We start from the raw sequence: 27,340 nt of genomic DNA, 5'->3' as shown, positions 1-27,340 counted from the left end.
GGGAGATATCCGCAATGCTACATCCTTGGACATGTTCCCAAAACCCACCTGTTCTACTCAGCTGATGGACTTTGGACTTTTGGACTGGTCTTTGTGTTCTGATGTGAAGTGTCCTTGTGTCCATTAGGTTAAGAAATGTAGATTGCATGAATTCAATGATTTTCATTCTAAGTTTTTAAGGAGAAACAACAGATTCATCCCTTTTATGATAAAAGACAAATGAAAAAAAAAAAACTAGGGGATGCATGATGTAAAGGCATTTGTCTGAAATCTACCGTAATTGCCATGATCCCTTTCTTCCTCAGTAGGGTATAGCCAGGGAGTGCAAATTAATTTGGGATCAATACATTTTCTGAGGCTTGTACAAACATAAACATTTGTTTGCCTGTTTGTTTTATATCTCTATATATCTATCTGTACCACTAGAGCAAAGAAAATACATATTTTAATAAAGCATATTTTCTGGTAGATCTATTTTCACAAAAAGTCCCATTGACACCAAATTAACCGTACGATGTTATTGTGTGCAGTGGAGGGTGAAGGCAGAATGAACTGTTCAACATATGACATGGACACCAGCATTTGCATTAATATCGGTTTCATTTAGTTATCCAGGAAAAAAAAACACATCACGTTTTCACCATTCATTCAACATTTGTATGTACACATATAACAGGCTTATTTGAATACTTTTAAAATATTTGTACAAAATACACTGTTCTCCCTTTATAATATGCGTTTATCTGAAGAGGCATTTTGCTGAAGATGTGCGTTGTTTTTTCGATCATTTGATGGGCTTATTGAGGGGGGGTTGTTCATTATTGCATGCTGAAACATCATTATTGCATAATTCATTCCTTTGTGGGTTTCCTGGTGAAGGATTTCACCATTACTGTCAATGTCATGACCCCACCAGCTTAACAGATAGTTCTGGGAAGGTTTAACCGAAAATGATTATAAATACGATTATCAAGTTAGAGATGAGAGACGGAACCGTTTGGTGATTGGTTTTGGCAACAACAACAAAAAGCTGCTGAGTTTCATAAACCCTGAGGGGAGTTAGTAACTGGTGGAAACAAATACTCACCAAAGTTCAGATGTTAAAGCAATGCTGTTTTTGTTCTTGTTTCAATGTTATTACAGTGTTAGATACATAAAAATGTTTCGGGAGATTATATTGGCAAAGGTTCCTTAAACAAGGAACAGTGGTTCTATACAAGAGGGGAAAGGAGAGACACTAGATCAGGTGAGAGAATAAAGGAACTGTTTCAGTCCTTTTAGTCCTTAGTACAACTACAGGCAGTGATTTTCTCTTTCTTTTTTTTAAAGTGGGACTCTTCCTTTCCTTACCCGTAACACTGGGTTTACTCAGTTGGCAATACAACCCGTCATTTCAATCACTCCTGCACATACCGACAAACGCACACTCACAAAAACGCACAAAACTCAGTCATTCAGTTCAGATACACAGCGAGATATCTGTATGACAAGACAAAGATAGAAAACAGAGTCGATCTGTTGAGAAACGTCCTCATAGAGCAACATATTTGATAAAGAAAAAATGTGACATTGAAATAAATTGCTTGTGTGTTTTTGTTGTTTTTTTTTTAAACAGTGTTGAGATATAAAAGAAGATCTTAACAATGACTTTTTTTTTGTTTGTTTTTCATAAAGAGAATTTTATAAAAGTGATGACTGGCACTGTTCAGGGTCCTGTGAACACCCATGAGGCTACATAACCATTTCGTTTTGAAGATACAAACAAAAACAAAAAAAAAGGTGGTGGTTTGTAGTCACACAGTTGCACAGAAGTGACCGTGGAGGCTGTCATTGCGACTACAACTAGATTTCACATGCACTGGTTTGGCGAGAGTTAATGCTGATTGATATGTACGTTAAAATGAAAAATGTTGAAACGCATTAAATCCTGTACCTTCAACAGATTCTGTCAGGGTAAAAATTCACAGCAGGTAGTTTCTCAGAGGAATGCATTATGAAAAGGTTAGAAACTACAGGGGGGGCAGCTCGTTAAAGTAAGACAGAGCTAAACTCACAGAACAGAGGAACTGTATCATTTGGCAGCCAACAGGGCAACACAACCAGTGACATGCTATCCATTTGATTTTTCTAACTGGAGAGAAGAATGGTTAAAATGTTAGTATATAGATTCAAGTTAAAATACAAGATTAAGTTGAGCTAAAAACTATCCTTGTGAATGAGCTGTGCTAAAACATAGACTGCTGTGTGAGCTGAAGGGATAGTTTGGATTGAATTATTTTTCTACTTCCAAAGAGAAACAAACATGTCTGCGTGTATCACCACCTCCTTAAAGAAGCAGATTAAGTTACTTTTGATGAATGTGGACCTTCAAAAGTCAGGATACGGCTAAAGCTAATTAAAAGTGGATGTTTGTGATTGTTTGGTCAGGGGTACTAATACGTGGCTTCTGATTGGATATTTTAACAACTGAGTTATAGAAATTGTGGTTAAACACAGAATCCAACTGAATACATGTATGATCATTCACTTTTCTTTTACTTCATAGAATATGGGAGTCAACGTGGATTTCCAGCATGTAAGCCTTGGTGAGTCAGTCTGGTTCTGATTCATACAGAAATTTGTTCTGGGGTTCAAATCATTCTAATTTCTTTGGTCATAAATGGGGAATACGATGAAGTTCATCTAATCTGCCATCAAGCGTGTGATGTCTTAGTTTAAAGAGAAAGCGTCAACTTGATGTCCTTAAACTCAGCCACGCAAAGAGATAAATCAAATGAAGATCCAGAAACTGGCATCCATGTTTGTCTGACTCAGTGTAAGTAGAACAAAAGAGAAATCTTTCTTCTTACCCTGGTGCTGGTCTCATAGGGGTACAATATCAAACTACAGCCGAGCAACTCTTTAAATAACATGCCCAAGTCCTGAACTTAACATTGAGATTGGTGATGAGCTTTGAAAATTGCAGATACAATTGTCTGTGGTGTGATTTTTTTTTGATTGCTAACATCGAACTTCTCTTGGCTGTCCTTGGTCCCAACAATTCCTTTCTTGTGTGCCCTCGACCTTCACAGCCTTCCTGAGGAGGTCAGGGACAATAAAAAAAACGAGAAGAAAAAAACAGGTTCATGGGTATAACAACGCCTGAGAAGGGAAAAAATAGTTGGCCTTCCTTCCTTCTTTCTAGAATGAAATACAACAGAAGATTTCAACGAACATTAAAATACACAAATACAAATCAAACAGATAAAATAAGCTTTTTTGAAAGTGTGCTGCGAGGCTTGTTCATCCATAGATTTGGAGGCGATTAAAGTGCGTGTTTGTCACTGTCAAAACTGTCCAGTGAAAATTCTTGCTTGTTCTCTCGTCGTCTGAAAAAGATGGATGTTGTGATTATCTCTTCGTTCACATCCTTCCTTTCATACAGAACTGTTCCGTTTTCCTTGTTGATCTGAGGTCTGCTCTCCAAAGATGGAGTGATGCACCTTAAGCGACTGCAGAGGAAAAGTCCATCTAGTCCATCAGCTCAGCTTCAGTCTGGTGTGTGTCGAAAAAACTCTTCAAACAAGCAACTCTTAAGAGACTTGTTTCCTCACCACGATCACCAGCTTCCAAAGTCCTCCACTTTCAGGGAGAATAGAGATTTCAATCTCAACACAAGACACGGAGCATTGATATGATGGATTTCTTTGCAGCAGAGTAAGATATGCTGGTTCTAGGCATCATAGAAATAGTTCACAGGGCCGCTGCTAGATGGAGTAGGTGGAGCTCTCCGACTGCTGGCGGATGTAGCACTGGAAACTCTTGTCTCCAATTGGATGCTCCCTGAGAAAACAGAGATAAGGAGGGTATTATAGGTTACAGAGCGGTCTCTAAAGGAAAGAAAGATAGCATAAAAAAACAAATGTTTTCAGTCAAGATGATTAAGTTACGAGCTAAACTAGAGGCCCAATTACAAAAAGGTCCAAACCAAACTGTGATTTGAACTGCAAGATGGGAGAATTCATTTTGAATGTTCAAAGTGTAACATTTAATCTCCAGCATTGTTTTGTTCATGTTAAATAAATAATAGCCACCTGTGGATTGTGTGTCTACACCACCTATTGGCCCTAATTGGAAGTTCCTATGTTTGGAACACACTTTTTTAATCAACATCATCATCTAAGATAAAAGCCTAAATAAACAAACAAAAAAAGGACTTACTGGCTGCCTATTTTTGTCTTCTTGAACTTGTCCCGTTTGTACTTGGTGTGCTGCTGCTCCAGAGTCTGCACAGCTGAAACGATCAACTTCAGGGTCTTGTAGGTCTCTTGGGGGTCATCAATTACAAAGGTGGAGTACTCCTCCTGCTCAGGCCCATCGTACACAGATTTACTGCCGCAGGCCTCTGCAAGGGAAGACCAACAGAAGTAGAAGGAAGGAATAGAGTCAATGTGGGAAATAAACACAAAAATACAGATAGACGCTTCATACTCCTAAAATGACTTTTGTCTGACCTTGCATTTTGATCAGTTTGGTCATGTAAGTGCTGAACAGGGAGTAGATCCTCTCCGTCTCTCTGTCTCCATCTACATCAAGCTGGATGTTTGCAGGGAGGCCGCTGAAAACAGACACACATGAGGATAAGAGTGCAGACATAAAGAAAAGTAACCTTACAATAAGTGGACTTGGACAACCTTACATACCCAGTGCAGGGCGAGCACCCAGGAGCTGTGTCTGCAGAGAGCTTGCAGCAGAGCCAGTGGCCGTTGAGGTAGGCTGAAGGGTGGTAGGTGCTAAGACGTTTGCGATTACACTGGCTGACTTTGGTCAGAATGTCGATCCAGTCACGGGCCTCCACACAGTTGTTAGCCTGGATGTAGAGCGCCCGCTCGGGCTGAATCACCTGGAACATCTGGAGGAAGGATACAGAGGACAAAAAGTGAGGGAGGAATCTAAATGATAGAGCTAATCTGAACAGATTTCGACAAACAGCCAGTGACTTTATAAGGGGTTGATGTGTTGGGTTCCTTACATTTTTCATCTTAAAAGACTCCTCCTCTAACCGCTCCACAGCCAGAATGTTCTCTATGGGAATGCTGCAGAGAGCGCCCTCGCCTGGAGGTACAAGGAAACACAGCAGATATTAAAAACTACAAATAGGTAGAGAATGGAGGAAAGGGTCGAACTTTAAGGAATCAATATGAGTTTATGAAATGTGTGCCATGTCCATAGAGTCATTAGAGCACAAACTGTATTCTAGTTATTATACTGAATTTTTATTCCATAACACATAATAATAATCTGAAGCAGAGAGTTTCAAAGTCTGAAACTGGTTCCCTAAATCCCAGTCACCCCAAAAATTTAGTTTTTAACTCAATTGTTCTAATTTATGTCTTTATGGCCACATGTAGTAATTACACAGTATCTTTTTGACATACAAGGACAAGGGGAGTGTTACTTTTCCCAAGATGCACCACTGGCACAACAGGCTTCTACCTCACCCACACACTTGCTTTTATATTCAAATTGTTTCATGGCCAAGACAGGCGGCAGCACAGTTATCAAAGTTTCCTACATATTTGTATGAAATAAACTAATACAAATAAACAATCAAATATGTACATAAACCAGGTCTATGATATGGGACATTCTGAGCCAAAGTACAGTACATATTTAAGTACACAGTTTATGCAGTCTCTTTACAAAATAACATTTTTAAGAACAAAAAAGTGAATATTTGATCAAAGATGAAAATGTTTATGCCATTTAATTGAACTGTTTTAGCAGCTCTGAGCATCTTATCCCTTTTACTTTGTGCATTGATTTAACAGCTTTAACAGTGTGAGAACAGTGTTCATCAACAAAACAACACACTTAAAAATGTAAACCTTTTAGTTTGCATACTGAGTTATCTTAGTACTCTCTTCTTCATCCTGGTATGTAGTCTGGAATACAAACTGCCTATGTGTATGATTTGGCCTCAGCTCGTTTGGATGCAGCACAAATGTTTCTCCTGCTCATGAACATAATCTCCACCACATGTGTTGAACACACATTGTGTTCAGACTAAATGTACATTCAGCAGATTCTCTCCCTCCTGCTGATTCGTGCAGAAGTTCACACGATAACATAAACCGAGAAGGAAACAATGCATCCCAAAGAGGATTCTGGTCCTCACCTTTGGTTTTGTGGTAGGTGAACTCGTGATTGGTGAGGCGAAACCATCTCTTCTTGAAGTTCTTCATTCCAAAACGGTTTCTTCCTTGAGCTCTCTTGATCATAAATCTGAGGGAAAAGCAGTGAGAGAAATACCACTGAAAATCTTCACGGAGGAGCTCATGTTTCACACAGATTGTTAAATGCGTCACTATGCTTTTATGCTTTTATTCTTTTGCACAATGCATTCTTTAATCTCACCACTGTAAATGTATAATATTGCATAAAAACTATCCTTTCCTTCTGTTAAAAAAAATAAACATCCTTTGAATTTGTCGCTTCTCTTTCCATTCACATGCTTGCAGCTCCTCGTGTTAAACGCTGCTGCACATGTTCAGCTCTCATACATTTAAAATTCTATGAGTCAGGAGATCAAAGGTATCCATGTTTTACCCCTTACTTCATGTATAAATCACAGATACAGACTTATGCCAAATCAAAACACAAAATTAAAGTCAGATTTCATTCCACTGGTTTGATTGTTTTTAAATTATTTCTTAAAAATAAAGTTAGAAGACATAAAAGCTAGTTCTAGTTAGTCCATCACACCAACAATTAATGACATCTTTATGTCACAGCAGGTAATAATCATATGTCACATATGTGTGTCGTTCACAGGGGGAATATTCAGTTAACACCTCTTGATGCTGTGTTAATGGATGACCTGATTCTGCTGAGCAACAATCCCTTTTAAGTGTAAGAAACAAGAGCTGTCACAAGTTGATTTTTTATTAATTAATTGTTTGTTTGTTTTTAATTATATTTTGGCCATTTTTTTCTTTCATGGATAGGACAGCTGGAGAGGCAGGAAACAGTGGGAGGAGAGAGTGGGGGATGACACGCAGCAACGGGATGAGGTCAGATTCGAACTCACGGCCGCTGCGATGAAGAGCACAGCCTCTGTACATGGGGCGTGCCGTCATAACCACTAGGCCATCCAGCACCCGAATTAATTGTTTTTCTAAACGCAAAGAGAAACTGACCAAAGTTTTAATTTTTTGTAGCTAAAAAACCTTTTATAATCTTATATCATTTTATCATCATATCACAGTTTTGTGCCAGTTTTGGGCTTTTGAACCTTTAAGTTTGGAAAAGTTTCACCTTTATAACATTTCTGGATATTTAAGATGGACATTTGTCACTTTTTCTGTCTTACTATTGATCAAATGATGAATTTATTTATCTGGAGAATTAATCTATTAACGTAACTGTGACGAAGGATGTTTCTATTTGTCTGTTGTTTTTTTCATAGGTATGATTTTCTGCTGATGAATGAGGTTTTTTTTTAAGGACTAATTCCTAATTTACCTGTAAATAAACAATTAAATAAATAAAAGCACAAATCCTCCATGATAATTTAGCTATTCTAAGGTTTTTTTTCCAAGCTAGTTTAGCTTTCACAGTGTAACTAAATAAATGAGATCTGTGGATTTCTGTCCCCTGTAATCAATCTTATAAAGATATAGTTGTACACTCTGGGTTGTCAATGGGATAAAACATGTTAAACCACTACTATGGACCATTGAGGGAGAATAAACAGGATGTGTTTGATGAAGAGTTCTAGGGCCAAAGGACACACTGAATATGGGGCACAGGGGTTACAAACAGCACACGTTCTACTCTCCCACGATCACATCTGTACTATTAAGCCAAAAACCTGCTGCTTTCACATGTGGAGTAACGCCTGGAGCTGTGCTGGAAACCCTTATGTTGCGTTAGTGACTCGGTCACACAGTGGTCAAAGGGTGTAAAGGAGCAGAGTGCAGGCAGAAACATGTTTCTATAGTAACCAATGTTTGTACAGTAACCCTTGCTGTCACTGTCACACCAAGCATGTCTGACATGGCGAGAAGAGCACTAGTGACGTCTTCTTCATAAGCAGGCTTTAAAGTAACCACTTTACTTTATACCATACAGTCCCTGAAGGCATCATACTTGTGCCTTGTGAATGTAAAAAGACTAAACCACCATCACATATAGTGACAGATTATTTGACAGGTTGCTCAAATCTGGGCTGATATAAAGTAAAGTGCAGCAGCATCTACGGTAGCGCATATCGGGAGACAAAATGGCCAGCTACGATTGGATAGGTCACAGTGCACACACAGGGGGTCACAAGGGCAAAGCCTTTATATAGAGTAAGCTCTTACCTGCCCTTGGTGCCTTTTGACCCCTTCCCATCAACCCTCTTTATAGTGAGTCTTACACTCCTACGCCAAGGTAGCAGAAACAAAAGAGGGTGGGGATGTTGATGAGCGAGGCGTTGACACAACTACTGTCAACCCTTCTCCGTTTTACAGCCTCAGCAGAAATATCATCAAACAACGGCCCGTGTGTTGCGGGAAAGCACCCTGATTACAACTTCAGGTAATCTTTGATTTTACTATTTATCGCTACACAAGAGTCAAACGTGTTAAAGCTCCCGTTAGCTGGTGACGAAACAAAATAAATACAATTATTCCTTTTCTAGTAGAGAATTGGATGGGACAATTAATGTAACTCTTGTGTCATTAAGATAAATATAAAGCCCCGGCCATGTAGCTTAGTTTAGCTTAAAAATACAAAATCATACACCTAGTGTGGCTCAGTTCAGCTGTAGAAAAACAAACTATCTGTCTGCCAGTTGCTGTAAAGCTTACAGGGAAAGCTTATGTTGCCGAGCTTGTAGCTAGCTATTTCTCATAACTTCCTGTTTTTCTGACCAGCAGCTCATAGAAACATCATATCAACCACGCAGGCGTGTGAGAGTGTTTCCCAAAATATCTCAGCCTGGGCAAAAAGCCTTAATAGTCAAACCATTTACTGCATTTAAAGAAGCTAGAAACAGGACGACCTTCATAAAGTAGTAAGATGACAAAAATGAAGCTGCTTCATTAGAGGTGAAAAAGGCATGAGACACTTGGGTGACGCTAGAAAAGTAGCTTCATCAGAACAGTGTTAATACAATAACAACACTTTAAATGATTTATCTCAATTATCCCTCAAATGACGGCAATTTAACCTCTTATCAATTTTTACTTCTTAGCCGCCATTGTTACTTAATATCAGTTTGATGAAAAGTTTCCCTACCCCTCTTTGAGCATGATTGGTGTTTCGATACTCTTCTGGTCCCACTTTCCAGAGGTGGAGATCAGGTCCAGGAACTATGGAGCGAAGAAAATAACACAATATATATCAACATTTTTATCTCTTCTGTCCAATCAAACCAAAACTCTAACGTGTCCATTCCACTTCATTCTTTTCAGTTTGTCTCAACCCTCGTCCAGGAATGAATTTTATTAGCCATTCATCTCAGGTGTATCTTTATCAAACGAACATAATAAAAAAAACAATATTTGATCGTGTGTCTATGCATTGGAAGAGATATATATATATTTTTTTTAAAGTGCAACAAGAAAAGGAACCGAACACTCACATTCTTCACAGCATCGGCATATTTCTGCTCATTGAAGTAGTCATAAAACGCAGCCATGTAAGACTCTTTGAAATTGGCCTGGAAAAAGAACAAAGCATGGAAAGAAATGACAGACAGAGAGAGAAAGATCAGAACGATGTGTTAAATTTAGCTCTTCAGAGTAAAAAAACAAACAAAAAAACAAAAGAAGCCTGGATCGGTCCCTGGAATAGAAACTGAGAAATGTACTTGAATCCCACAGATACTCACTGATTTAGACTTGGCAAGACTTCCCAGGGTCTGGATGGTCTTGGAGATGAGGGTGAGGGTTCGAGAGGTGGCGGGGTCCTAAGACAACAAAAAAAACAAAACAACAAATTTAAAAATAAACTAAATCCAGAGAAATCAGCAATCCTGCTTGACCACTTTGTAAAAGCACTGTTTGGATAACTACGACCTGCTCAGGCCAAATTAATGAAGAACATCTAGGACGACTCTGACTTTATATAAACAGGCATGAGAGATCCTCAATGTGAAATGAAGTAGAAATATTTATTTTGGAACATAATGTACTAAAGCTACTTTTTCCACTGTTTCCTATGAAATTAGTATCCTTGTATCCTTGCAGCACCTGTATTCAGAGTTAAGTGTGAAAGTGTTTATCATGGCTTTGCAATAAGGTGAGATATCATGTGATGATAGAAAAAAGGTCTTTAGTGTTTTATAAGAATGTCAGTTTTTTGGGAAATATTTTCCTTTATATTAAAATTTGAATGAAGGCGACACAAACATACATTGAGGACAGGGTGAAATTGAATCAGACTGGGTTATCTCAGAACATGAGAAGGACTCATAACAACCAATACAAAACCAAGAGCTTGTATCCATAAGGGGCTTTTTAAAAATAATAATTATAATAATAATTTATTCTTTATTAATCCAGTGAGGGGAAATTCAGTTTTACACTCTGTCTAATGAACATGCTACACAAACATAGGCTGGAAATACACACTAATTTTTAAACTCTTCCTCACAGCTGGCTTGATTGGTTCATTGAATTGATTGACTTATGGTCATTCAAATTATTGACTGATGGTCATATCCCATATTCCCTTATGTTGGTTGTGTGACAGTTTTAAACATCAGACTCACTGGATGGTGCGGCCTTAAATGGAACAAGTTGGGGGAGAGGATGGCTGGAGCGAAGAAACGCAGGAAGATGAAACTGCTTACTGCCGTGTACCGGACATCTTGGTCAACTGGGGAGCAAAAAATACATTTTCTTTTATACAGACATAATAAATGTAATCTGAAAACACACCATGTACTGCTGATCTGGAAGGAGAAACGCACGTTGTTTAACATATTCTATAATTTCTAATACAGAAAATACTTCCAAATGTATTTTTTTACAGGGAACTGGGCAATTATGTTATATACTTGAGATAAAATGTGGGCTTGTAGCAGCTCTTTTATTTCTTCGGGTTTCCTCCTTGTGTGCCCGCAGTACCATTTGACAGTCAACAGGGGGCAGCACAGTACATCCCATTTCTAGAACATTATGCACACATAATCATAATGTGTGTTTAATTGTTCACAGGCTTGACACAAAAAGCAGCGTAGCAAGAGAAGAAAGTGTCCTTGGACATTTTGTACATCCTGTTCTTTATTTTGTGTTTCCTGTTTCTTATTAGCAGCACGCTCTCTCTTTTTTCCCCTCTCAGTTCAGCCATTCAACTTGAGGTGAGTTACCTTGGAAACGGGTGGCAGCAGACTCTCTTAACGAGAAGAAGATATCACACATGACGGTGGGACAGCGAACGCCAGAGGTGGTGATGACGTTGAAGATCCGGTCTACATAATGACGAAGGTTTTCCTGAAGAAGGGGCAGGATAGAGATGTAAGGTGATACAGTGATGAACACACAAAAACAGGAAACACACAACACAGTCGTTTTCTTACCCTGTTTGTGTCCAGGTTCTCCGACTCTTTGAGCTTCACCGGGTCGATTTCACAAGGTTTGTGTTCTGTGCAAATCTATGAAGATTTATAAAAGGATTGAAAAATTCACTCATACATGATTTAGCAAGGTTTTTTCAGACATGTGATACAAATTAGATGGAGAATAAAGTCTGTGTAACGTCTGGTAAATAAAGAAACAACTACTCTTAATAAAGGAATAAACATATACCTCATCTATGATGGGTTTGAGCGTGACTTGTAGATAGTGCATCCCTGCCAGCTTCATGGTCTCATCAATGCACTTAGAGGTCAGCGAGTTTCCTCTGAAAATGGTGTTAGGATCCCTACAAATAGAGAAAGGCAAAGGGGGAGGTTTGAGTACAGTTAAAACAGCAACTTAATAAATAACATGATTTATACAAGCCATTTAATTAATTGCATTGCTCTGGCTCACTGTATTTGCGTAGTGAAATTCGTGTGCTTAGCTAGCAGATATTGTACTCAATATGATGACCTCATTTCTACAGTCGCTTTCTTCAATACATTTGAAATGCATCTGAGCCTGATTTAGTGTTGAAATTCATTACAAATCACAAATATTCTACTTTCAGCTGGTTTTTATTGAATCATGAACTCTACTCATCAAGAAAAAAAAGAAAAGCCACAGTTATAGGAGAGTTTTTAAACGATTCATTTTTTAAATCACTATATAAATCGCTGAAATTCAACAGTTGATCTCGATTAATTACATTTTAGTACATACAAGTTAAGTTATTTTTTTGGGCCTTTTGTATTTATTAGATGAGATAAAGAGAGACAGGGAATGCTGGGAGGAGAGAGTGGGAGACAACAAGCTGAGGTTGGATTCAAACCAAAGACTGCTGCAACGAGGACTGAAAGCCTCCGTACACAGGGCAACATGACTGCTAGGCAATCCGGGGCCCAAAGATTAATTGCATTTTTTACTACATTTTAGAAATTCCGTTATTTTGCATTTCAAAGAAAGTGTTCCTTTTATTTTGTAGTTCTGTTCTGTCTAAAGTTAAGGGTACTTTACATCCTGTTTGAATACAAAGCTGCTTTTATTTTGAAAGAAGATACGCTACCTGTGGTAAACCAAAGGTTATGATTTAAACTTAAACACGGAAAAAGGGAATTTTTTACATATCGAATAGACTAATTGAAAACTTATGTAATAAATTAATTTTGGACCTTAGCCCTAGTATTTTTTGAAGATATTTTTTTGGTATTTAAAGTCACTAACATATGAAACAACATCAAGCCACCCCTTTGTAGAATTTCTACAAAAAGGTAGTTGACATACACAATGGAATAACTGACTTGGGACGTGTTCATTCTTTATACAAATCGTAAAAGGTTTGATGACACACTCACTGTGTGCGGTTGACTTCAGCATGTGCTATGGCGCTGATAAAAGGCACAATCTTGCCGTAGTGCAGAAACAGTCGCACAAGGGGAATGGCTGCTTCTTGTTTCTCTCGACACACCTCCCCCAGAATATGAGCCGTGGACGCAGAAACAGGCTGAACAAAGAAAAATGAACAAACAGTATTCAGACAGTGAAGTGCACACCAGATCAGAGAACAAGATGCTGCAGGAGGCCTTATGTGTATAAGACGTTCACGTACCCCTACGTTGGCAGAGTGCAGCAGTAGATCTCTGAGGGGGGTGTAGTGTTCGGAGGGGAAGACATGGTCCTCCGTGTAAACGATGTTAAGACGCAGAGAGCCGAGCTCTTCTACCTTCACTGACTTCCCTCCGTTCTCCCTCGGCTGGAGATAGTACCTGAGGAAGAAGAATTTAAGATCTCTCATCAGACAAATCTGAAATCTCTCACTGATTCCATTTTGGGAAAACTTACAGGGAATGACGTTTGAACATTTTTAAAACAAGGTTACACACAGATATTCATTTTTATGGCAATAATGACGATTATGACAATTCTTTTCAAGGTGTTACTGACGGTGACAAACCAACAGAGAAATCCCACACACCTATGCAGTTAATTTCACTTCTACAGAGGTTTTCAGCATCTTATGATTCTTTAATGGTTCACTAACTGCACTTATCAATCTCATTTCAAGTTCATGATTCAGTGGAAAAACGTACTAATAAAAAAAAGCTCTGACTGCTAGCTGACCGGCACCAACAAGACACAGCTAGCAACTTGTATGGGAACATAGCAGAGTATTTTGCAGCTGAAGCACATAGGTATTTCGACAGGAGTTGGTAGAGACCAAAAATTAGACAAAAACAGGAAAACTGGATTAAAACATCCTTTAAGGGCCAAAGAGGCAAATATTTCCTAAAACATTTGACATATATGTCATCAGCACTCAATGCTGTCAATTAATGAAAGTTTAACTGACTGTATAATCATATTGAGAAACTTTCATCCATCCATCCACGGAGTCAATCCGAGCTGTCATTGGGTGAGAGGCGGGGTACGACCTGGACTGGTCAACAGCCAATCACAGGGCTGACATACAGTGACAGACAACCAACTACGTCACACTTACACCTAAGGGCAATTTAGAGTCACCAATAAACCTGACAAACATTTAGACTGTAGGAGGAAGCTGGAGCACAAGGAGAGAACCACAGCATGCATGAGGAGAACATGCAAACTCCATACAGAAAAGTCCAAGTCAACAACGATGATTCAAACCAGGAACTCTCCTGCTGTGAGGCAAGGGCGCTAACCGCTGCAAAGATGTGCAGCCCATTGAGAAGCTTAAGATACAGAATATAATTTCATGAAATATAAGGGGATTCTTATTTAACTCTATAGAGGACTTAACAGATGTCCAAAATATTTTCTTTTAGTTCATGTTTCCACAGAAGAGCTCCGATCATTCATGGAGGGAAGTGTTCAGAGTTTACAAAAAAAAAACATTAAGCCTGAGGCAAAATACAAGAGGCTCTGCTGTTGGAAATGATAATTCAAGCTTCCCTAATTAAAGCCCTTTAATTAATTCCCTTTAAAGCGGGTCTGTTGTCACTGTTGATACTTGTTGCTATCGCTCTGCCGTTTCTACTGCAACACATACTCAGAATGGCAATGACAATGACATCACACCCCGCCAGCAGCAGCAGGGCACAGAACAGTGCTTCTTCAGTGGGAAAACCCATAAAACAAGAAGGGAAGTGAGTGACAAACCAAGAAGGGAGTGTGAAAGGAGACAGTGTGGTGTTTATCTGAGTCGCTCACCATGCATCGTGGACCCCTGCCTGACCCAAGACACGCAGAGGAACACGAACACCTCCGAGAAACTCGTCCCCGAACTTCAGGTTGCTGGCGTTCCACAGATCCACCCTGAATGCAAAAAAACAAGATTTAGTTCATAACATGGGACATGTTTAAAATACGCCAAGACACCTTAACCTCAAGAAAACCGCGCTGTCTCACCTCAATGCTAGCTTATCAACGTCTTCTTCTTCAACATCGAACTGCCGCTTCGTGTAGCTTAATGGCCGTGTCACCTAGACAGAGAGACAAGAGTTAACATGTAGAATTGTGTGTTAGTGGAAGCTGTTACAAAGTGTGTGAAGCAGAGATGGAACTATTAGCTGGTCGATCGCTTCAGCCATGGTTTCAAGCTTCTTAAATATCAATTTCTAATCTTTTTCTTGATCACTTGATGCTTCATTTGAATTTGTAAGCTTAGGCTTGGAGAGACAATCTTTTCCATTTCTCACTACTAAACAAAAAAATAACCAAAGTCAAAGTCAATAATTTGAATACACTTCAAAGTTATCAATAAAGTCATTTATTGTAAAAGTCTCCCACAAAAGAAGAAGTTGTTTTGTGTAAAATTAGGCCGACAGAAACTTAAATCCTAATTGAAACTCTAAGCTCAATATCTGGGAGACTTGAGCTTGAGTTGGAACTGTCTGTGGTCAGGATGTCTCAGAGTCCACGTGAGATTGGAGGATTAACCTCATAAAATTTGAAAGAATGAAGAGGAACAATCACATGACACATTTATGCTTGATGGATGGCCTGTGTTTGCGTGTGGATGTGAACCTCCGTGTGTGAATCAGAGAGGGGGGGGGGGGGGGGGGGGGGGATTAGGGGGGGGACTGCAGGCAGGGTCCCGCTCATGTGCTGGTGGGGAATAAATGAGACGGTCTTGTCAGATAAAATCAATGGGCCAGATTGTTTGGTGGTTTGTCCGAATCAATCATACTCTTGTCCTGCTGTCTTTTGGTGCTGCAGCAGCGCAGACGCCAGAGGGAGGGGCGACACAAAAATGTCAGAGCTGCTGCAGAGCGAGGGTTAACGGGGGCAGCATGAAAGGGAGTTTGTGTGTGTGTGTGTGTGTGTGTGTGTGTGTGTGTGTGTGTGTGAGAAAAAAACTTGTAAATATTAACTCATGAATACAAATAAAGTGAACTGTGGTGTTTTTATAAAATATTTATAGAATAAACTTTTATGTACATTTTTCTGAAGTTTTGGTCTGCCATAGCAGTAATGGAATGCAAGGTTTGTGTATAATAAGATGTAAAAAAAAATATGTTTAGATAAATAATAAAATATCACATTGTTCAAAGACGTTCTAACATGGTAAAATATAGAGCAACACCTGAGAATCTGTATGTACACTTTAAACTGTCTACAAAGTTTCCAGGGCTCCTTCTATATATTTGTTTTAAACCTCAAACACAAATTTGGTGTGTTACAAAAAACTGCAACATCTTCTGACTTCAGCAAAGATATTTAAACATGTCAAGGTGACAGTGAGTCCATTTTACCATGCTGAATCGGTCAAATCTCCCCATCAACAAAAGTGACTCTGCTGGACAGCTAGCTTGCTGACAAGCTCACATGCTAACGTTAGATTTTTTAGCTAAATGTCACATTAATTAAAGCAACTCTAAGTTACTGTAACTATCGTAAAAAAGAAAACGGACTCAAAATTCAAGAAGAATGAGATGAAATTTCTTTAGCTAGCAAGTTGATAAACAATTTAGAAGCAACACATCATGACGCTAACTGGTGTGTGCGTGCAAAGCTAAGGGTAATTACTTCATTACACTGTCACACTGTTTAGGCACAAAGTATAAATAAATATTGGTCTTTACTTATAGCCAAATACCCTTGTGCTATATGGCTATCTGACAAAGTGAATGTAAAACAAACACAGACATATTTACCTCAAAATAGAAAACCTCCTCAAACTGGGGGTTGTTGGTTTTCCTCTTCACTTTGGTCTTCTTTGCTTCTGACCTGAAAGACGCAGACAGGCAGAGGATGTAAACCCTCATGTTCATAAGCTTCAACATGCAATGGAAATAGTTGTGTGTGGGGAATGATGTGTTAGATCTGACCTTGAAGGTCCTAGTAAGGAGACAGCAGCGTAGGGATCACATTGGCCGTTGACGATAGGAAGGCCTTGGCACTCCAAAACTCTGAAAAGAGGCACACACACCATTAATGAATACGGACACAGCACAGACTTGTTCACACACACATGTAACACTAATGTGGTGCTTCTTTTAACGCCGCATTAGCACAATCAGATCTAGTCCCCTGCTTTACTCTGACTGCCTGGCATTGATAAATTATCAGGGCTTAAGATAAAAAAGAAAAAAAATGCAGAAAAATGCAAAAAAAACCTAATGCAAGAAGTGCTGGCTTTACAAACGCAAAAATGGCAGCCCAAGAGGAGAAACAGAAATAGAAACAGGACAATGTGAAAGGTTGGCACGACGTCATCAGAATCAACACCATCCATCGGCCAACACAAACAGCCGTCAATGTACTCCTCAGGCCTCCTCTACAGTGTAACACAACAGGAAACTGGTTTAAATAAAGAAGAGATAAGTTGCAGCTACAGAAGGCTGGTACAGTTCCGCGGGTAGTTAAGGAGGAGGGCACACTGGAAACACGGGTGGGAAACACCGCGGGAAACACTGGATAAGATAGGACTACGTCAGAAACGATGCGATATGATATGTCACACTTTATTGCCCATGCAAAATGGATCTTGGACTCACATATACCATGTAAAGCGTCCTTGGGTCCTTTAAAAGGCACTACATAAATTAAAATTATAATCATCATCATCAGTATTATTATTATCATTATTTCTGCAGCTTTTTTGTGAGACTTTTGAAAATATTGTTTAAAAGAAGAAGAAAAAAGCAACACTTTTAACTGAAACATGAATGCAAATTGTTTAATGTTCTTCAGAGTTTTAGTTTAAAACACTCATGTGATCATAAGCTACATGTCTGTCCTTCTTCTGACAGATACAAAACATCTGGCCCATTCATACCGCAGTGCACTCCTACGCTGGGAGTCTTTGCTTCTACGTTTTGGGCCGAGTTAAGAGCTCTCTGATATTTTCCCACTGTGTTAGAATTGGCCCTTGTGTTGATGTTAGGTGTGTCTGTACGTAAGAAGTGCAGAAACGGAGAGCATGACAGATGAAAAGAGATGGAGGGAAGTAATTCCATTTGAGCCGTTGGCTGAGCGCTGTGCCAGTTTTAAATCCTGTGTGATCAAGCAAACTACAAACACTGAACAAAAAGCACCGTGGAGACTAAAAAAAAAATCAAGAAGCAGAAGAGTCCATGTATTATTCAGGAAAATGGACAGAATCCTGAAAAAAAGACAGTTACAGATCAGAATGCAGGGAGGGTTATCTAGAACAAGGTTTTATATCTTAACACTCAAATGTTAGTCCAGAGAAGAACTCTTGCATCTCAGAGCCTTAAAAGAGGAAAAAAAAAAAAAGCAGAAGTGAAAGAAAACCTTTCATCGTGTTTTTTGTTTTTTTAATCACTTTAATTTATGAATTTAAAATGTATACACAGCCATAAAGGAAGAAAATCAGTAAAGAAATAAAATCAATAAAATATATGTTAAAACTGTCAATGCAATCATAATACTTTATATTCAATTAATCTTGGCCTTATATGATGGGGCGGGACAAATTATCAATACTGCAATATAACATTGTCCTGGGTCAGATGATACCATTATGGATCACAGGTGCCAAATTTATACACATTTAATGAAGGGCTTTAAACAAATTTCCCCTTTAATTTGACTCACTGCGACACTTTATTGTGTATGAACATGAACAGAAGTTTAAAGGCAGATGAAAAAATAAACAGCGGGTATGAAAAAAGAAGTAGAAGACAGCAGGATGATGTCTTTCCAAGACAGTGTGACCTGCTCAAATACTTAAAAGAAGTGAATACTATTTTAAACACTATTTAATACAATAATCTAAAGCTATCTATCTACAGTATCTATCTACAGTGTATCTATGTATGTTCTTGTTTCATGGTTGTGTGATGACATCATGCTGTAAGGGGATTAGCACCCAAACAGGACACAACACCCAGCGGGACGAATCACTTCCTGCGTGTCATGGTGATGCACAACTACTCACACCACATGGTGAATTACACTGCAAATCACAGCACTGCCCACAACTGTACTGACACACACACACATGCACACACACACACACATGCACACACACACACACATGCACACACACACGCACACACACATGCACACACACACACATGCATGCACACACACACACACACACACACACACACACAGGTTTTCTATTAAGGAATAAGGAGTGGGTTGGGTTAAGCATCACTAATACCAGAGTGCTTCCTGTCCAATAAGCTTGTTTATATAACCCCTGCTTGGCCTACTATCCTGCCTATTCTCTCTCTCTATCCCTCTCTCTCTCTCTCTCTCTGTCTCCCTCTCACTCATCACTGCTGTGGGCGCAGACATGCCAGACAGCGGTGGTGAGGCAGACTTATTTGTTTTAGTCGACATTACTCATATTAGGTTAATGGGTTGCTTCATTTTCTGCGCCCACGTCTCCTGTCAAAAACAATCTCACTCAAACAAGAAGGGAAACAAATTGCCATCACGGTGCCAAAATCACACACGAGAAGCAGACGTGATTATGAGTCGCTGTCGTTGTGAAAATACTCCAAAGGTAATTGTGTTATTTTGTATGAAATGGGTAACATTTTCTGTCTGACAGCATTTGTTGAGGTTGAGGAAATTATTTCAATAATTGACCTGATGGAAAAGAAAAACATTGTTTCTCAACAACAAGTCAAATACTTACATCAAATCATCTTAGTGTTAACTCCACTGATTTTTACACACGCAATGTCTGTGTGACTGCAGAGTCAGCTGTGGGAAATCTGATAGACTGACTCAAGTGTTGTCACTTGAGTCATTTAAGTGATGTCACTTGAGTCAGCCCCAATGGATCTGAAGACAACAAGCTTGAAAATGAAAAAAGATGGCGGTGAAAAGGGAGTCCTCTGTAGCCCCACTTCTATAGATAAGCCAACACCTTGAAGCCACATTATCCACGACTAGAATAACACACCCAAAACGCACAACTTAACTTTGGGTTGGCAAGTTGCATTGTGGGTGGTGTAGGAGCCTGCTTTGTGTTTGTTTTTCCTCATTCATTTATGTAGAAGAATGTGAAGATTTGAATTTCTCTCAGCTGGTTTGTTTGATCTGTAAAGCTGAATGGACTCAGCCTCCGTCTCCCGCGTACGCATGTCTTCCTAGAGAAATCTGACGAGATGACCTCCTACTCTAAGCTCCTTACCCACAATGGGAATGAAGCCACGCTGGCTCATCATCTGACTTTACTGCTGCATGTCACAGAAGAAGAGCTCGGGAGCAAACAAGCACACACAAATGTACACACAGAATAATCCAGCCTTAATCATATCATTGATCCTCTCCAAACACTAAGTTCACACACACACCTCATGCAAGGTTTACCTCATTTTACACACACCTCAACCCAAACAGAGACAATTTAGAAGGGCAGATTTATGAAACATATACCACAACATACTGATTCAAACATTCAGAAACATAGTCATTGTTTAAAAAACTCTGTAACCTTCAAGTAGCCCTGTACCAGTCAAAGCTGTTGCTGGGAAACAAGCTATGCAACTTGGCGCAATTGTGAAGCATGTCACATACCAAACAGTGCTCTGACAAAATCCCTCAATTGAACCAAAGGACCAGTAAAAACCTACAAAGTGATGATACAAACATAATAATAGAGTCTCTAAAATGGAAATACCCTGTAAGTGTTGATTACATTGGATGTTATATATGAGCAAAGATCAGAGTGATTTCTACAAACAACACAAAGTTTGCTCCTGAGCATTACATTAACCAGCAGCGACATGTATCAGAAAAAGAAAACAACACAAGTGATGCGTGTTCACGGCTGGATGGAGGGTTTACAGGAACAACAGTTCATCCAGCCCGTCACATGTAGCATCAGACTATCCTCAATGTTGTTGTTTCTTTACATTTGTGAGGTTTGCATTAGAAGTGACGCTCTACACGGCACTGTTCAAATTTAAGAAGGTATGATTTTCAAAATGTTTTGCCATCTTAGTCCAGTGTTTGAGCATGCTAATTTCCTCACTGTCACTTAACACAAAGTGTAGCTGCGGCTGATGTCCGTTTTTTCGCAGCTTTTTGGTCTTTGGCAAGGAAAGTTTTGAGCTGATAGTGCTGCAACACTGACAGCCTCTGTGACAGGTTGGCTATAACTGATTTTAAGTATGTTGTACGTCAGATAAATCGGTGAAATCCTAGTTCGTAGAAAATTGTTTTATTTTTAGAAAGATAATCATTTTGTAACAACAGGATGTGGTCAGGAAAGTATGTTTTTCTACGCACATGAAATTGTCACAAAAGATTGTGAGGTGTAGAATTGTATGAGTAACTTAATGAATGCAAAGGCATGTGTGTGTGTGTGTGTGTGTGTGTGTGTGTGTGTGTGTGTGTGTGTGTGTGCTCAGTCTCACCGTGTGGCCAGTTTGTGGTTGATGGCTCCGCTGTCTGTGATGACCTCACTTAGACGCAGCTCCAGGTGCACTTTTCCCTGCAGAAAACAAACATATAAATCAATAGACATTTCTTATGTATACCACACAAGCAGTAAAACATATATTGGTAGTAGAGGTGGTGATATTATATATCGATTCATGGCCAGCCTGAAGACATGCTGGAGTTATTTAGCCTGGAAGTGATTGGATTAATGACATAATGACAGTGTAGTGGTGCAGCTGTCTAGAAAAGCTCCATTAATTAACAGCATCAGTATGCAAACTCACAGGCGTTTCTCTTTCTGGCCGATTCAAGCATGGGGAACAAACACACACACTTACACATGTGCACACAGGCCAAACAATGCGTCCTCTATTGAAAAGAGAAGAGAGACACTCTATCTTCCTACTTCATTTGATCCATCTCCCTCGCTTTCTCTCTTTACTCTCGTTCTCTCACACATCCTTCCTCTCCCCGGCTCCTCGGATGAATGTGTCTCTGTTTCAGATCCCTGCTCCAGGGCTACACACACCCATCTGTCTGCAGATGTTACTGTTCGCTGTGGATCTGACTGTCTGTCACTGTGTGAGCGTGTGTGTGTGTGTGTGTGTGTGTGTGTGTGTGTGTGTGTGTGTGCGCACATGACACTATGAACTGGGTATGTGTGTTTCTCTCTGTGACTGCATGTGTGTGTGTAACCTTGTGTGTGGGTGAGTGAGACTGTTGAATACTGAATGGAAGAAAAATAATCACATGAGCATGGAACAGCTCCAAGCCTGATAACTAGACATTTTTGTAATTCATAGACAAATAGCTTGCAGTAAAAACACAATAAAAATAAAGCTTTTTTTCTACCTTTCTGAGATTTTATATTGTCAGTTAAGAAATTCACGTGTCCATCCTTTAATATTTTAACTTGTTTATAAGTTGCTGGGGAAACCCAAAGGGGGTGCTATGGCATTGCATTTGGTGGAAAAATCATTTGTTATAAAAGAAAACTCTCTAAAGTCACTCAAATCAAAGCAAAATGCCACAATGAGTTGTGCAAATATGCTTTCTTCCGATTTCACCATTTGATAAAGATCCAAGAATTAGGCACAAGTATGTGAAGTCGAGAAGACAATCACAATGTTTAAAAAAAAAAAACTGCCAGGCTGATATCTTTTTTTTAAGGAAAGTTGAATAAAAAGGTAGAATAGACATTTAACAATAACCCCAGGGGAGTATACTCAATATTTCCAACCACAAGAAGAATGTTTTTAAAATAAAATTAAAGCCACATTCTGCAAAACTAACAACGCATGTGGTGAACAAAAGTCCTATTCACATGCACAAAACTCCTGAAAACGTCCTGAAATTTTCGAGAGGAGCTGCATGTGTGAACGCAAAAAGCAACATTTTTCACTCCAACTCTAACCAGAATTTTTCTGCCAGTCCGACAGGGATATAATAGATAGACTCCCACTGCGAGGTGCATATGTTAACAGGCAAATCAAGGAATTTTAGGGGCAGGCTGTCAAAATGTTCCGGAAATTTTCAGAATTGCATGTGTTAAAATGGCTATGGTGATTTTAATCAAAGCTTTGGCTTGTCTCTATAACCCAGGATCTACAGCATGTACAGGGAAAGCCGGCCGGTGACTTTGACCCCGCAGCTCATTTGTTTCAGGTGCACACATGCTGTGTTTGTTTGGGTTCTGCCCTGGTGGAAGCATGACCATGCAGAACACCATCAAACATCAATACACTTAAAGGCTGAGCTGTGTGTAAAGGTTTTTGAGATTAAAACATTTAAACATTTGATATATTTAAATTTCTTTATTTGCAGGAGAAATTCTAATCCGAGGAAGGGTTCAATGACAGATTTGAATATCAACAAGACACATTCTGGTCAACACCTGAAGATGGGTCTTTAATTTCAGGTGGTTTTGGTGGAATAGCTGAGGAATGAAAAACTAGAGAGTCTGCAGAAAAAGAAGCGAGTGCTTTGTTTAAAATTTGTGACAAAGTGTGTGTGTGTTTGTGTGTGTGTGTGTGTGTTTTCCCTGTGTACTGACCTGCACCTCTGAGTCAGCGCTGACAGGTTGAAGCTGAAACCAGGTGTCTTTGCCGTGATATTTCTGCAGGTCCTCTTTCTTCACTGCAACCTTGCCTTTACACAAACAATAGCACAGAAAGACAAATGAGCTCAAAACTTCCCGAAGAGCCTACGTGTTAGGAGGCGTTTCATACTAAAAAAAAAAAACCCAGAAATTCATCAATCTCTCTTCTTGCATGCAGGCACCAGGTGCAGAAAAACTCCCTGAGTGGCCTGAAATTGAACCAGCCATTTCTATACTGAAACCATACATTCAACATTTACCACACCCAGCCCCACACACACACCCACACACACGCACACACAAATTTAAATCACACTTTTCAGTTTGTTGTCAGTGCTCAGTGCAGTGCTGCTTCTCAGAAGGGCCAATTTAGACATTTGAAAACTGACACTCCCAATAACACTGATAAAAACATCCGGCCACTAACAGACACTCACCCTTTATGATAGAAGTTTAGCTGAATGATATATAGGGCAGAGATATCATTCAATACTTGGAGAAATATGGTTATGACCTTGTTTCCTAAAGTTAGACAAGAACACTGACACCGCTTTGTGTCTGACAGTTAAACATGAGGCTACAGCCATAAAGGCGGGCACAATGTGGAAATGTGTGGTAAAGCCTTCTGGATAGCTAATATTAATTATCACATGATGACTGTTGTTTACATCTCATCTGCTATCTTAAAAAGTAACTTATAAACATCATTTTCAAGATCCCAACTAAACAGCAGAATTCCCACACATGTCAAATATGGGGCATAAATACTGTCCATGTAACAGTATTGATTCCACGTCACCCAGACGTTACACTGAACACAAATTAAACAAAAGAAGAGACAAAAGTCTCTTTTGTAACTAGAACAAGAAAGATCACCGTTATGTTTTATTAAGCAGGAGTCTGAAGTGCTGCTTTAGCTGGTTAAAACATCACAGTACGGCAGTACGTTTTTTTTAACTTTTCAAACACTCACGACTTGATGCAGTGAAGCAGCTTCTTTAAGGTGACTGCGTTAATGTGTAGTGTGACAGATGATGGAGCTGCAAACTCACCGATACTGGAGTCCCTCCTGAAGACGTCCCTGTCAAAGATGTAGAAAGAGAGATGTCTGAAGCTACGTGGGATCTCGCAGTAGAAGTCCTCTCCATAAAACGGACTGAAGAGAGAGGGGACAAAAAGGTAAAGTGGGGTTAGAGACTCCTCTTGTCTGATCGAAAGTTGGTATTTTATTTAAGATGTCAAAAGACAATAAGAATGAATGTTATGAGGAAAGGTGTTTTAGGTAAGACGAATACAATTTCCTTTAAATAATATGGTGACTGAATGTCTTAGATAAGAAATAAAGTCTGTATGGACATTTCTGTAACATTTGTTACAGAGCAGGAAAAGTCAAAGCATCACACAGATATGAAATGTCCAGCGAATTGAAAAATGTGACCAACAATAATAAATCCATAGATCCCCCTAATCCTTTGAACCTCTCTTCTTAAATTGGGATTGATGTATGTGATATTTCCATTATTTCTAAGTGAATTTTGCTTTACTTTGAACCACATACATTGACAAAAACTCCTATGTGCCCAAAAAATGTACGTAACGGGAAAAGATTTAAAATACTCTGAGGAAAGACGAAGTCATGTCTGTGAAAGTCTTTAATCTAAAAAGGCAGCTGATGATGTTTTTAAACCAAATGAGCCTGGCAGTTTGAAGTCTGAGTAAGTCAAATTTTATTTTGTGTTTCCTGATTGAGTGGAGATGAGGGGCCTTGAACGTACCAAAGTGACTTCTCGATGATCTTGGTCCTGAAGACTTCTTCCTGGTCCAGGTTGACGGTGCAGTAGCAGTCCCTCATCCTGTTTGGCCCCGGGTACGGAGGGATGTTTTTTGCCTCTCCTGCGCACAATAAAAGTAGGAAAGTCAGCCGAAAGTAGAGAAAGTGAGTGTTTATTATTTGTATTCAGCAACAGGCCTGCAAGGTCTTACTTCATTAAGGACACTTGAACGCAGCTTAAAGCTGAGTTTAAATGAAAAAAGGATTATGTAACTTTACACCTGTAGTACAGTGGATAACCTGACAGCATGTGTAAAGAGATTAGGTCAGCAAGGTGACATAAATACTAAGCTGATTTTTCAGAAACAAACACTAATTATACCTTAACCTTCAAAACAGCATGTGGACACGGCTTCCTTCAGTGTGTGTGTGTGTGTGTGTGTGTGTGTGTGTGTGTGTGTGTGTGTGTGTGTGTGTGTGTGTGTGTGTGTGTGTGTGTGTGTGTGTGTGTGTGTGTGTGGCTGACCATGTTGTCAGATCTGAGAATGAAAGAATCTGCGTGGGACATTTCCTGAATCCTGCTGAAGCTCAATGTGTTCATCAAACATGTGTGACGGATAGCACTCCCTTTCACAGGAATGTGGCCCAACCACCCACCGAGACATTAACACACAAACAAACACAAACACACACACACACACACACACACACACGCACGCACACACGCACGCACACACGCACACACGCACGCACACACGCACACACACACACAGACACAGGTGGTGCTACAGTCCTCCCTCAGGAGCAATACATCCTCCTTTATGAAGCCAATGAGCCATGCTAGTCAAGTCTCTGTTTCTTATTGTCTCTTTTCTTCACCCTAGGGACCCTGAGGACTATGTGGTCTATGGTTACACGTGTCATGGTCACAGCGCTCCATTATCTGCACACACACACACACACACACGCACACACACACACACACACACACACACACGCACACGCACACGCACGCACACACACACACACACACACACACACACACACACACACAAAGCCACAAATTTAAATCACACTTTTCAGCTTGTTGTCAGTGCCCACATTCTCAGAATGACCAATCTGGACACTCCCAATGACACTGATAAAAACATCCGGCCACTAACAGACACCCATACCCATACCTTTATGATAGAAGTTTAGCTGAATGCTATATAGGGCAGAGATATCATTCAATACTTGGAGAAATATGGTTATGACCTTGTTTCTTCAAGAATCAGATGCTGCTGCTCAGCCGACAAGCGGAGAAATAGCAAATCTGGATTTCTGGCTTGAAATGATTGAGTGCTTCACTTAATCTTTGGCTTTACTTTTTGCCTTTGACCCAATTAAACTAAGATATATTCAATATGTTGACTTCTTGCAGTAAATTGTTTCGATTTGAGACTTCATGTTGGTATCACTGCAGTAAGAACTGACTGAAATGCAGTTATAAGCTATGAGGCGAAGCCCTTTTGGTTTGTAATGCTTAAAAATAACTTTTAAAAAAAAACAGTTGATCATCATTTCTCCAGCCTCTTAAAAGAACAAAAGCTTCTCCTGCAGCACAAGGAAAAAGTTTAAATAGATGCAGCAGGAGTCTTGAGCAGAACACACAGCTTTTTAAACACACTGCAGTGCTTACAAACCGGAGTAGAGGAAGAGGAGAGTGTTGACATTTGGAGAAACACAAAACAGATATCCACCTTCTCTGAAAATCTTTTGTTTTTTTCCTGCTGCCTCAAATTAACACCTCCAGAATTCAAACACTGAGAGGGATATACTTAAGGAGAAAGAGGCTGGTGTTGCAAAAACTGAAAATATATGATGTGGCAACACTGACAGGAGGTGAGTAATCATATTAATCATGTAGCCTTCACTTACATGCAGTTACACTGTTTATAAAAAAACCCTGTGATTTACCTCTGCATTACTATGTTTGTCTCATAGACTGTAAATAAACACGGATAAAGCCTGACGGACGTCACCCAT

At 39.5% G+C, this 27,340-nt stretch overlaps 1 protein-coding gene across 1 annotated transcript in view; it reads right to left on the bottom strand.

Moving 5' to 3' along the window:
- Nucleotides 1-581: 581 nt before the first annotated feature.
- rasa3 (RAS p21 protein activator 3) overlaps nucleotides 582-27,340 on the bottom strand; it is a 39,264-nt gene continuing 12,505 nt past the window's right edge. Inside the window, exons 2-24 of the mRNA XM_020635895.3 lie at nucleotides 25,317-25,434; nucleotides 24,594-24,697; nucleotides 23,497-23,591; nucleotides 21,419-21,495; nucleotides 16,904-16,984; nucleotides 16,730-16,802; nucleotides 14,982-15,055; nucleotides 14,784-14,888; nucleotides 13,201-13,357; nucleotides 12,947-13,095; nucleotides 11,781-11,895; nucleotides 11,552-11,626; nucleotides 11,342-11,465; nucleotides 10,742-10,848; nucleotides 9,860-9,937; nucleotides 9,611-9,688; nucleotides 9,265-9,338; nucleotides 6,158-6,264; nucleotides 5,012-5,094; nucleotides 4,683-4,891; nucleotides 4,494-4,597; nucleotides 4,201-4,384; nucleotides 582-3,822 (exon numbers count right to left, since the gene is read on the bottom strand). Of these exons, the coding sequence (XP_020491551.1) occupies nucleotides 3,747-3,822; nucleotides 4,201-4,384; nucleotides 4,494-4,597; nucleotides 4,683-4,891; nucleotides 5,012-5,094; nucleotides 6,158-6,264; nucleotides 9,265-9,338; nucleotides 9,611-9,688; nucleotides 9,860-9,937; nucleotides 10,742-10,848; nucleotides 11,342-11,465; nucleotides 11,552-11,626; nucleotides 11,781-11,895; nucleotides 12,947-13,095; nucleotides 13,201-13,357; nucleotides 14,784-14,888; nucleotides 14,982-15,055; nucleotides 16,730-16,802; nucleotides 16,904-16,984; nucleotides 21,419-21,495; nucleotides 23,497-23,591; nucleotides 24,594-24,697; nucleotides 25,317-25,434 (2,447 nt within the window). The 3' untranslated portion in view covers nucleotides 582-3,746. The remainder of the gene's footprint in view (nucleotides 3,823-4,200; nucleotides 4,385-4,493; nucleotides 4,598-4,682; nucleotides 4,892-5,011; nucleotides 5,095-6,157; nucleotides 6,265-9,264; nucleotides 9,339-9,610; nucleotides 9,689-9,859; nucleotides 9,938-10,741; nucleotides 10,849-11,341; nucleotides 11,466-11,551; nucleotides 11,627-11,780; nucleotides 11,896-12,946; nucleotides 13,096-13,200; nucleotides 13,358-14,783; nucleotides 14,889-14,981; nucleotides 15,056-16,729; nucleotides 16,803-16,903; nucleotides 16,985-21,418; nucleotides 21,496-23,496; nucleotides 23,592-24,593; nucleotides 24,698-25,316; nucleotides 25,435-27,340) is intronic.

The sequence above is a fragment of the Labrus bergylta genome, chromosome 3, assembly GCF_963930695.1.
Source record: "Labrus bergylta chromosome 3, fLabBer1.1, whole genome shotgun sequence".
Classification (NCBI taxonomy): Eukaryota; Metazoa; Chordata; class Actinopteri; order Labriformes; family Labridae; genus Labrus; species Labrus bergylta.
This window is presented reverse-complemented; position numbering and strand designations above follow the sequence as displayed.